At 29.8% G+C, this 12,500-nt stretch overlaps 2 protein-coding genes across 4 annotated transcripts in view; one reads left to right on the top strand and one right to left on the bottom strand.

The window, feature by feature from the left end:
- The first annotated feature begins 2,810 nt into the window (after window positions 1-2,810).
- On the top strand, window positions 2,811-8,699 carry LOC124423495 (mitochondrial amidoxime reducing component 2). Its single transcript, XM_046961258.1, has 5 exons — window positions 2,811-3,116; window positions 5,359-5,657; window positions 5,947-6,228; window positions 6,834-7,111; window positions 7,401-8,699. The coding sequence occupies exons 1-5, from the start codon at window positions 3,107-3,109 to the stop codon at window positions 7,564-7,566; spliced, it is 1,035 nt and encodes a 344-aa protein (XP_046817214.1). The 5' UTR covers window positions 2,811-3,106; the 3' UTR covers window positions 7,567-8,699.
- A 673-nt stretch (window positions 8,700-9,372) lies between these two features.
- LOC124423496 overlaps window positions 9,373-12,500 on the bottom strand; it is an 18,657-nt gene continuing 15,529 nt past the window's right edge. For all 3 annotated transcript variants that reach the window (XM_046961260.1, XM_046961259.1, XM_046961261.1), the window contains 2 exons: window positions 12,491-12,500; window positions 9,373-10,249 (listed from right to left, as the gene is read on the bottom strand). The exon at window positions 12,491-12,500 is cut by the window's right edge and continues 143 nt beyond it. In XM_046961260.1, coding sequence (XP_046817216.1) covers window positions 10,184-10,249; window positions 12,491-12,500 — 76 coding nt within the window. In that variant the 3' untranslated portion in view covers window positions 9,373-10,183. The remainder of the gene's footprint in view (window positions 10,250-12,490) is intronic.

The following is a 12,500-nucleotide window of genomic DNA, read 5'->3' as shown; positions in this document are numbered from 1 at the left end:
AGAACGAGAGAGAGGGAGACAGACAGAGAGAGAGAGAGAGAGAGAGAGAGAGAGATTTTATGGAAAGCGCTTCCTCGTTATTCGGGTGAATTATTTTTTCTTTTCTCTTTTTTCCTCCTAATTACGCGTACTTTGCGGATACAAACACATATACAAACGCGCGCGCGTGTAGCGCACGAACGCTTTTTATTTCTTTTAATCATGAGTATAAGTTTTTTTAAACCCGCACCAAATAATTGTACATACACATGAGTTTAATTAATATAACACATAAATTGCTTATTGATACATTTTTTAATTACATATATATATATATATATATATATATATATATATGTATATATATATATACACACATATATCATAATTATATAATGATAATTATTATTACTATAATTATGCACTCATTTATTTATATATAGTATATTCTAACACACATACATACATAGATACATACATACATACATACATATACACATACATACAAACGTAATATAAATGTATCATTACATTGAACGTGTTTTTCTCGAAAATATAATGAAATAAATCTATTTTTTATTTTTATTAGCAATTCAAAAAAATTTCTCTCTCAGATATTTTTTTCACTCGTGATATTACGTTATCTATACGAATACTGAGGATATGCGTTCTTTCAATATTTAACATACCGCGATAAGATTCGTAATCTCAGGTCAGGTCAACAATTTGACACGACCGAGATATCGATATGTAAAATGTTCGTTCGTTGAACATAGTGCGGATTAATTACGTCGTCTTCGATAAAAGTGCAAAAGGAATCGATCGTACGTGAAATGGTGTGCTAAATAAAGAAAGAGAGAGAGAGAGAGAGAGAGAGAGAGAGAGCCGAAAACGAATCCGCGATACTTCGTTATTTAATATTACGTAGTGAGTTTTTGATGTCTTCGAATATAATTAACAGTTTGTACACATATACACACACGCGCGCACAAGTGACGTAATCACCAAATTTACAAGGAGACACGATGTATCAGAGATGTGAAAAAAAAAAAAAATAATAAATAAAAAAAAATAATATTAAAAATACAGAAAATATAATTAAGGTCGAGAAAGAAAGAGAGGGAGAGAGAGAGAGAGAGAGAGAGAGAGAGAGAGAGAGAGAAATAATAACAAAAGGAAAGCGTTAACGTTTAAGACGAAACGGCGTTAATAGCAGGCAATATACGAAAAAAAAGGGGGGAAAAAAAAAAACAAGAAAAAAAATAGAAAAGAAAAGAAAAGAAGGTAAAATTATAAATACATGTTGACGTGTACGCAGTTATTCGATGCCGATTTAATAAGCGAATTAAATGATTGTTGTACATTCTCTCATTCACTAATTTTTCCTCCACAATACTGTAACTTTAGTATCTCGACGTGGTCTAAGGTTGATACGCCGTTTCATTGTAATTCGTTGAACGGCACACACAGTTGCCGTGTCATTTGTAACGATATACGATTATATTGGTTAATAAAAGTTATCTAGATGTACGATTAAGTTTCTTTCTCAGAACGAGGAATATATAGATCATTATTATTACGTCGCAGAGATGAAAGGTAAGAAAATCTTGTGTCTATTTATAAATTGATATGAATTCTAAACAAAGAAAAGAATAAAGAAAAGAGAGAAAAATAATAAAAAGATATGATTAATGAATTTTTTATAAAATTCGAATGTTTTAAACGTCGATTTGTTCGATATAAAAATAACGAAGATAAAAGTATATTTTGTGCATGCCTATCATAACTGTAGCCGTCATATTGATTACGCTTCGCGTCAAAATATTATTATTTTGCGAACTATCATCGCGAGCTCTTCGGTTAATACTAGATCGTCGCGAATACTTCAAGAAAGAAAAACAGATAAAGGTACGTACATATTTGTAAATGACAATGGTTTATATTAATATAATAATCACGTAAGCATTTTTTATTAATCCTGTATTATTCGTATTATGTGAATATAAATAAACATTGAATTTATCATCGAAGACGTATCAACTTTACTCTTTTTGTTTTCTTTTTTTTTTTTTTTTTTTATTATTTTACTTTTTACAAAAATAATGTAAAACTTCGTATTTATATTACTTCATTTTCTTCTTATCTCTTATAAAAATATATCCTTTATCAATAATCCAATTTATATAAGATAATCGATAAATCTTTATCAAACATCTTCTTTTACAAGTAATAAAAAGGAATAGTTTCGATTGGATAGTGCCATTTCTCCGTGTAACATTATTTATAATATTATCGTTATTCGAAAACAACGATATTATATAACAATTAGATAGATTAATTATTTTTTACTTTTGCAAATAAATAAATATTACTAATTTATTTATTTATTTCGCATCGAGCCGATTTCCCGGATAGGACCGATTAGAGAATTTAATTGCGCCTGCGTATATGCAACTACGAATGATAGTGAAGAAGGACGTGTTGCAGTCATCAAACGTTTCGTATGATTTGTCTAAAATCTTTTGAGAACGAACGAACGAACCAGTTTCTTCACACATAATATCTACTACACGTATACGATGGCGTCTGTTATTCTTTGGAGATGGAAGAAGATAGAGGAAGAGTTCAGCGTTTCTAGATAACGGTATTTTCTTTCTCTAAAGGGAAAGGAAAGGAAGAGAGAGAGAGAGAGAGAGAGAGGAGAGAGAGAGAGTAAGTGAGCAGTGAAAGAGAGACAGAGAGAGAGAGAGGAGAGAGAGTAAGTGAGCAGTGAAAGAGAGAAAGAGAGAGAGAGAGAGAGTAAGTGAGCAGTGAAAGAGAGAGAGAGAAAGAGAGAGAGTGAACGAGTGAGGAGTGAGAGAGAGAGTGAGAGAGAGAGAGAAAGAGTGAACGAGTGAGGAATGAGAAAGAGAGAGAAAAAGAGTGAACGAAGAGTGAGAGAGAATGAGGGCGTGGTGTGAGGGGATAGACGAACGGCACGTGCACGTTGAGTGAGTCTCTCATCGACAACGACCTTCAGTTCATCACCAAACGTTACTTATACGAGTCGCGTGATTTACTTGCTTCTAACCGGCACGAACATAACCTTAACAAATTCTTCGATATTCAATTCAACGTGTCTGCTACTATGATAACAGGTATGATGTTTGTTTAAGTATTAATAATTAAGAATTATTTATTTAATATTATTATTAACGATCAGCGTTTTAATCAGACATTTTATTATTTATGAAAGAGATATATTAATTGTTATTTATTGTCATAAATATTTAGATATTTTTATTGTTATTATTGATTACTATTATTATTGGAGATATTGTTTGAACGTTATAAAGATTTTATTTATTTATTTATTTATTTATTTCTTTTTTTTTTTTTTACTTTTCGTACGACAACGTGTTTCCATTTCGTTACGATCAGAAAACATTTATGAGATTCTTATTATTTCATTTCAAACAGGATTTTATCTTCTTTTCATCCAACTTTCGTTGACATTTTTATTATTATTATTATTATTATTATTATTATTATTATTATTATTCGCACGTTCTGCGGTCGCGATCACCGTTTTGGAGTAGCAACGCCCGTTTCTCGTAGTATTGATTCTTCGTAAGTTTCGTCGAACCCTCCAATCCCTTCATGGTACAATAATTACCGTACCTTGAAGTATATATTTTACTCGTTAGTATGTTAATTTTTTTTTCTATTTCTTTCTTTTTTTTTTATATATATATATATTTTTCTGTTTTCTTTTAGTTTTTATCATGATAGTCATGCAATTAACTTGTTGCACATGAACGAAATTACACGTGTAATAATCAAATGAAATGTGATGAAAGGTAATCATTAGGAATTATCTTATCTACGAGAATTTATCTTGTTAATCTTATCTTATTAATTTTTCGAATTAAAGAAGAAAAGTCATCTGGATATAAAAAAAAAAAAAAAAAAAAAAAAAATAAAAAAACGTCATCTATTGTTTTAGTATTTTTAAATATTTTGAATAAGTATTTCAAATGAATTGTCAATATTTGTAATAAAATATCATTGCGTAATATAAATGATTAATATTATTACTATATATAAACTGTAAATATTTAAAATAAAATATTTCTAAATATAAATAATTTGTCAATAATTTAAATAGACGATCAATATTTATAATATAATAATTATAATAAATCCAAATTTAATCCAAACGTAACATAGATATTTAATTATTTATAATGATCACTTATATTACGTACTATTATTTTATTATAAATATTGGCCTATAGAAATATTTTATTATAAATATACTCATATATATATATATATTGATCATTTATTTAACAAAGTACTTACTATCAATTAATAAAAAATAATGAATGAATAAATGGAAATGATTACAAAAAAGAAAAAAAAAAAGAAAAGATAATAAAGAAAACTGATTTTGAATTTTTAATATAATTTTGAAATATAACAATTTGTCTCATGTCATATAATTTTATTAATAATGTCATATTACGAAGGTCAAATACCATCGTCCCAGTTAATACCATTTTCTTTCTCTTAACGATCACTTAACACAGTTTTCAACTGTGAAATCAGTCTACCGATTTATTATAATTTCCTTTTAGAAGAATTTCTTCAAAATGTTATTACGCATTTGAATCGTCACAATTTTATTTATAATTAATTTCAGATCGGATGAATAAATAAACAAAGTACTTAGTAAATAAGTAATTAAGTATTTCGCATCCTCCTTCGATTTGAAACATAAAATTGTCAGGTCCTTTTTATCTTTCGCATATTTCATTACACTTTCGCGTTACCGGCCATGCATATAAAAAAAAAAAAAAAAAAAAAAAAAAAAAAAAAAAAAAAAAAACGATGGACTTGAAAGAGGAAACTTGCTGGCAATTGGAATGTTTGTGCTCTGTTTCACGATAATTTCAACAAAAAGTCGAAAGTTTTAAATAAGTACTTTCATCGAGAGCGGAAAATTTAACGTCAAATATTTCACTCGAAACATTTTTAAATCTTTTTCTTTTCTATGTGGGTGGGCGCGCGCGCGTGTATGTACGGTACATGGGCATGATTGTAGCAAGTATAAGTCAGTTCCGTAACATCCGCTTCTTTGAAATGTTTTGTAGGACGACGGCTGACTCTAAATGATACTAATTTAAGATATGTCCAATTATCTTTGTTATATGATTACATAATATGTGTTCAATACATTTTTAAAGATACGTTAATTGACACGATTTATTTTCATTATTTTTTTCTTTTTTTTTTTTTCTTTTTCTTTTCTTTTCTTACTCTTTTTCCCGTTAACATTTAAATCACAATTAATTTATTATCGCAATGTTCGTTTATTTTATTTTATTATTACGACAGATAGAACGAGACTCGCTTATGTTACCGCAGCCGCAGTTGGCGCCGGTACAGCAGTTTTTTTTATTTGGTGGTGGTGGAGTCGCAAACAAAAGTATCGGGCACCTTCGAAATGGAGAAAGGTCGGTGAACTTAGCGATCTTGCTGCATATCCGGTGAAATCATTGGGCCCAATTAGATACACGTCGATGGAATGTACTATGTTGGGCCTTAGAGTGGGATGGTTACGAGATCGTACATTAATGGTTATCGATCTTGATGGAAACTTTGTCACTGGTAGACAATTACCAAAAATGGTTCAGGTAATACATCAATAATGTATCAAAACGATTTTATTAAAGATATTATCTTATATAGATAATTTTATCACATCTTAATATTTATTATTAAATTTATTAATAATTATTCCTCAAGTATGATTTCTTAATTATAATTTCAATTTAATTATTAATTATTAAGATTATTAAAAATGATATAATTATATAAAATTGATTATATATATTAAAAAAAAAAAAAAAAAAAAAAAAAAAAAAAAAAAAAATCAAATTAATATAACTGTTCGTGTTAAAAATACATTGATATTATCCATAGGTATCACCAAGTATTACGGGTTCAGTTTTAACCTTGAATGCACCAGGCATGATGTCGGTGTCAATAGATCTTGCTTGTATCAGAGGAAAAGGTTTTCGTGCTGCGGTATGGGGTCAAGCAGTAGCTGCTTGCGATTGTGGAGAAGAAGCAGCCAGATGGTTGTCACGTTTTTTACTTCAGGAAGATGCCGGTCTTCGTTTGGTTTATTATCCGTTAGAACGACCATCAAGAGAAATACGAGAGAAGAATAGGATTTTCCCTTTGACCGAGAGCATAGATACCGTGAGTAGTGTCAATCAAAAGTAGTTTTTCTTTTTCTTTTTCTTTTTCTTTTTTTTTTATACTTTCTTTCTATGGAATGCCTACCTTGTAGATGTGCGATGAAGACGAACGTTGAACGTTAAATGGGAACGTGGAATTGCTTTCACGAAATGAAATCCGCATAGTTTTCCATCGATTGTACTTTGTCATCGTGAATTAGTTTATCTCTCACAAAATAGAGCGTGCATATACATATACATACATACATGTATATATATATATATGTATTAGTACGATTTCTCATGCAGATACATATATTTATTCGAATTATATTCTCTTTTGCTTTCGAAGAATGTACGGAAAGTAGAATAAAAATTGTTGTTATTATTATTGTTATCTTTTATCATCGTTATTATTATCGTATTATCTTATTCATTGAGCACGCTTTAAAATCGCATTAGACGAATTGTAGTTATTAGTTTAATTGCATCAACAAATGTAACGCATCGATAAATTTTTTTTTTTTTTATTCCATTAAGTATCCTTCGATTATACGATAACTATAATTTATCTAACATTATTTTTCTTTTTCTTTTTCTTTTCATTTTCTTTCTCTCTTTCAATAGGGTGCTTATCCAGATGCTACGAGCTATAGTCTGATAAACGAGTCCTCGGTAACGGATTTAAATTCTCGATTGGAAGAATCTGTTACACCGTCGAACTTTCGAGCGAATTTTGTCGTTAAAGGAGCGATCGCCTTGGAAGAAGATATTTGGGATTGGGTTAAGATAGGAGACGTAATTTTTAGAAACATTAAACCTTGCACAAGATGTATATTTACCACGGTTGATCCAGAAACTGGTAAAAAAAGTCCGAAGGTCGAACCTTTGAAAACATTGAAAAGGTATAGAAATTGTGTTAAATTTTTATAAATGAATCTCCTTCATGATTAATCGTCATTGATTTAATCAAACATCAATTGATAATTTTCATTGTGAGTTTCGATAAATTTTTTTTTTTTTTTCTTTTTTAAATATCTGTAACAACAGTTGTCTCATAAGTAATATTAATCATTCAAATTTGTCTTAATTAAAGTTGTATCATAAGTAAAATTAGAAACGAACGAAAAACTATTATGTATTTAATGATAAATAATTTTTTTTGTTATATATATATATACATTATTTATGCAGCTATAGGCAAATCATGGATCCAGATATTCGTCCGTTTACTGGAGATTGTCCGGTCATGGGAATTCATCTTGGTTTAAGAGGACCAAATGGTTTTGTACGTTTAGGCGATTCAGTTTACGTTGGTATTCCAAACGAAGAAGAAACCCCTGTAATATCGCCACCATAGCTACACCGATGGGCCTCCTGCGAGGATGAAATTATTTTTGACGAAGTTAATTCTCTCGTTGGAGACCATAAAACGTGACGTGTTTACATTGGGGGAGATATAAAAAGGAGAATTATATTCAACGTGTTGTTCCTCTTCGAACTTCGAAATAGATTTTACAAAAAAACGTACTTCTTAAGATTTATTAGCAATAATATTAAGAAAAGATATTTCGAATATTTTCGACATAATGGTGCCAACAAAAGTCATCATAATCAAGAGTATACGTACCAATGATTCATAATGAAATTTCTTTGCTAATTAGATTAATTAATTATTTTATCGTCGTATTTAAATAGATTAGTAGTGGCAATATATACACATATATATATATATATATATATATATATATATGAGAGAGTTTCCATCGTTATGAGTATTACTGGATTAGCGAGTTATATTTTTGTACGATGGTTAGAATTACGTTGATTAGATCTATTTACTATTTACTCGATACGCTTTTCAAAAAAAAAAAAAAAAAAAAAAAACGAAAGGGAATGAATGAATGTCGAATAACGATAACTTTGTACAGAAGATGTTATCGATTAAGAACAAATTCTTTTCTAATTGAGATAATTTTTTAATTGATCATTAAATCGTAAAGTCGATTTAAAGAAGGAAAAAGAAAAAAAATTAATATACACTAGATGTATTTCTTATTACAATAATATTTATTTACACTACAAAACAACGAGGTTCGATTTACACATATAAATATAATGCGTTTCGTTTTGTTATAACATAAGAAAACACATTCTTTCACGACGTTACGAATTGTCTCCTTGAATTTTCTATATTATTCTCTTTAGAAGTTTTCAAAGAGAGAAAGAGAGAGAGAGAGAGAGAAAGAGAAAGAGAGAGAGAGAGAGAAACATTAATTCCGTATTCTGAGCGTTTGAATAAATACTTACGTAATTTTTATTACGAATAAGTATTTTTCGTAAATATTATGCATAAGTACGTACTTACGTTGAATTGAATTAGATTGCAAACGAAGAATTAGACAAATAGATCTTCGAAATAATGTATATTACTCGTTAACATCAAAAACCAATGGAGTTTGTATTATTTAAACAATGATTTGTTTATTCGAATTGTACGAATTTACATAGAATTAACGAGACCAAAGGAAGTATAAAAGAAAAAAAAAAAAAAAAGAAAAAGAAAAAAAAAAGAAAGGAAAAAGGATAAAAGGGCAAAAGAAAAGAGGAAGAGAAGAAAGAGAGAACAGAAGAAACCTAAACCCTTCCACCATAATTTTTATTATTTCTTTTTTCGTTTTCTTCTTTCTATTTATTTATTCACTCTTTTTCCAATATGATCTTAGACGCTCAATGACGTCATTCTTTGTTACGTTTGTTTTCATTTATTTATTTATTTATCTTCTCTTTTGTTTCGTCTATTAAAAAAAAAAAAAAAAAAGAAAAAAAAAGAAAAAAAAATACTTAAGGAACGGGCAAAGAGGTACGCTTGCACTTAATCGAGAGATGATATTGAATAATAATAATAATAATAATAATAATAATAATAGTAGTAGTAGTAGTAGTAATAATAATAATAATAATAATAATAATAATAATAATAATAATTAAAAAAGAAAAAAAAAGGAAAAATAAACAAAAATAAAAAATAAAAAATAAAAAGGAAAACAATCAGTGTCTGGCGCTGTGGAACGTGGTTCTTAGAAGAGACGGGCAGTGGTTATACGACGGTTGAGGGGCGGGGGCACAGGTCTATGTACAAAACTTTGCAGAACAACGTTACGTAGGCGCAATTCGTCGTTTTTTTTTTCTCTCTCATCGATCATCGAAATAAGCGCGTCTTATGCGATAGTTCTAATCGTGCGAGAGAAGCTTCGATTAGAGAGGATAAATCGTTTTTTTTTTCTTTTTTTTTTTTTCTTTTCTTTTCTTCTCCTTTTTTTTTTTTTTTATCGTCGCAACAGCATAAGACACGTTCTCTTGTGAAATTCTTTGTTTTTATTATTATCATTTTTCTTTTTTTATTATTCTTTTAATTTCTTCATAGATTCGTAAAAGTGATTAATCGTCCATCGTCTGAGGGGGACGGGGAAAGACAATGAAATTAATCGAATATCAGAAATGAAAGGGGGAAGTTGGAAGTATGAATTAAAAATAATTGGTTATAGTATAATTTTGAAAAAAGAAAAAAAAAAGAAGAAAGAGAGAAGAAACATCGTATGTAGCAATAATCGACGAGAATAATTATCCTTTTTTTTTTTTTTTCTTTTTTTTTATGGATCTCCGGGACAAAGGGGACAACATTCGACGTATAGAAAGTCTGGAGAAATAGTGAAATGTAGAAAAATAAGGGGGAGAGAGAGAGAGAAAAAGAGAGAAAGAGAAAGAGAGAGAGAGAGAGCTAGAGAGAGATGAAAGAAAAAAAATATATCGATAATGTTGTCGACGTCGTACCCAGTGGTCCTCCGGCATGAAGGGGGCAGCAAATGTGACGGTGATGGTGGCTTTTTCTCGAATCACGATTCGTTACGTGTATTTCTACGAAGACTCACGAATGTTTTCATAGATCTGTATCATAATATTTTCTTTAAACGAGCCTAAATAATCGAGGTAATTAATCGTGCCTTGAAGTTGACGATACGTTCGCTTGTGGCAGCTAAGCGCTGAAAAATTATCAAATAAAATTATTATTAGTTTTATGTCGATAATTGCAAAGTCAAAAGAAACGAAACGACATTTCCATTTCTTTTTTTTTTTTTTTGTTTGTTTGTTTTATTATTTTTTTGCTCTTTTTTTTCTTTCTTTTTCTATTTTTTTTTTTCTCTACATCTGTTTATATTTTTTATTGTTATTTTTGACTTTTATTTTTATTCTTATTTTTAGTTTTAAAATAAAATCATAATTCTTTCTTATCGTTCGACAAGTTTCGTTTTCGATTCGACAAAGAAAATCATTTTCTTACGATCTACAAGGAACTTATAATATCGACACACGTATGTGCTACACGAAGTTGATTTTAGAAAGGCGTCGCCTATAGAAAAAAGAAAAAAAAAACAGATAGATAGATAGAGAAAGAGAAAGAGAGAGAGAGAGAGAGAGAGAGAGAGAAATAATCGTTTCAGCATCAGCAATCGATTTCTCGCGATTCTTTTTTTACTCTTCCTCGTTTAACTGTATCGAAGTCTCGTTAACGGACAAATGAAATCCTTTCTTCTTTTTTTTGTTTTCTTTTTTTCTCGAGATAACAGGAATCAAACACACGTCATTCTCTTTGTATATGTATATACGTTGCTCCCCTTCGAACCCCTCCCCTCCTCCTCAACCCCCTCACCCTTTCGCGATTTCGCGTGCCAGGAGGCGAAGTGGACTTGCTTCTTGCATAAGTCTGACACGAGTACGACGGTGGCAAACGAACAGAGGAGCCGTTTCATAGAGAAAGTCGCGCTTACATTTTTGCTTTCCATCGATCCTGACACGGGCCGCTTGCGTAATAGCCCGGTTTATATATCTAGAACGAAGTAGCGCTGTCGTTCGTTCGTTCGTTCGTTCGTTCGTTCGTTCCTGTCCACCAATATCAAAAGACAAAAAAAAGAAAGAAGAAAGAAAAAAAAAAAAAGAGAGAAAAATAAAGCACGACTTCGAACGTACACGCGATTTGATTTGATTCTTTTTTCAATTTCGAACGATCGTCGATACTGTCGATCACAAAATTATTATTCGTATAAGATTAATCGATCGCCTTGGACGATACTACTTTTTACACGTACGATTTTAACCTATGATCTTTGTTTTTTCTTTTTCTTTCTTTTTTTTTCTCCTTTTTTTTTTCTATTCTTTGTAATATTAATCGATCGTCGGACGATACTTTTTTTTTTTTTATCTCCTTTCCTCTAGATTTTCTATATCTGTTTCTTAGTCCAGTCTAATGTCCTTGGAGAGATCGTTGTCACCGAATATTAATTAGACGTGTTTCCATCGAAAGCTCAAAGTTCATAATGTACATGTTTTTAAAAAAACGTATTGGTGTTCGGATTGCGTCGTCGTAGAATCATTTATGTCTAATGAAAGGTTTCGTTTGCTGGTAAAACGTCGACATTATGTCGAGCGAGTAAATCGATCGATTCCTGTACTCGTATTACTTTTTATTCATGCTTATTCAAAATATGATCTCACGAATTTACGTTCGCTATGTTAAAACGAATAAAACGAAGAGAGAGAGAGAGAGAGAGAGAGAGGGGAAGAAAAATGATGGTCGATTACTTTCTAACTTCTTAAACGTGTGTGTTAACGTGACGAGAAAGAGACAGGAGAGAGAAAAAGAGACGGACGGACGGACAAACAGTAAGTAGACGTGAATTTTTGTTCGATCAAACGTGTCGTGGCTTTTCAATCATAATGAAAAACAGTTCGTTAGAATGTTTGTCCATAAATAACTACGAATTGTAAAATAGATTTCTTTTTTCTTTCTCTTGTTTTTTTCTTTTCTTTTCTTTTTTTTTTTTCTTTTTTCGATAAGCTAGCAAGTATTAGAAGTTAATTTAAGGAACGTATGAAATTCGTGGAATTATTTTTCTTCTGATTGCGAAACATTCGAAATTTGTCGAATACGATGATAAATATGTCGTTTTCTAATAATTTACAGTATAGAGATATCGAAGATTATTTTCTTTCTTTTTTTGTTCTCCTCTTAAAAAATAAAAGTTGCATCTTAAATAATACTATTGTACGTAAAATATTTACAGATTACTTTCATTAAATTGATCGATCATACATTTTAAATGTAAATCGAAAATAATTTTTCATGAAAGAGAAAAAAAAGATAATGCATTGATGTTTCAACGTTGACAATTAAAAAGAAAAATATGAAATAAATTAAATTGTATTTAATGTAATTTTTTACTTACGAGTATGAGA

The sequence above is a fragment of the Vespa crabro genome, chromosome 4 (genome assembly GCF_910589235.1).
Source record: "Vespa crabro chromosome 4, iyVesCrab1.2, whole genome shotgun sequence".
Lineage (NCBI taxonomy): Eukaryota > Metazoa > Arthropoda > Insecta > Hymenoptera > Vespidae > Vespa > Vespa crabro.
This window is presented reverse-complemented; position numbering and strand designations above follow the sequence as displayed.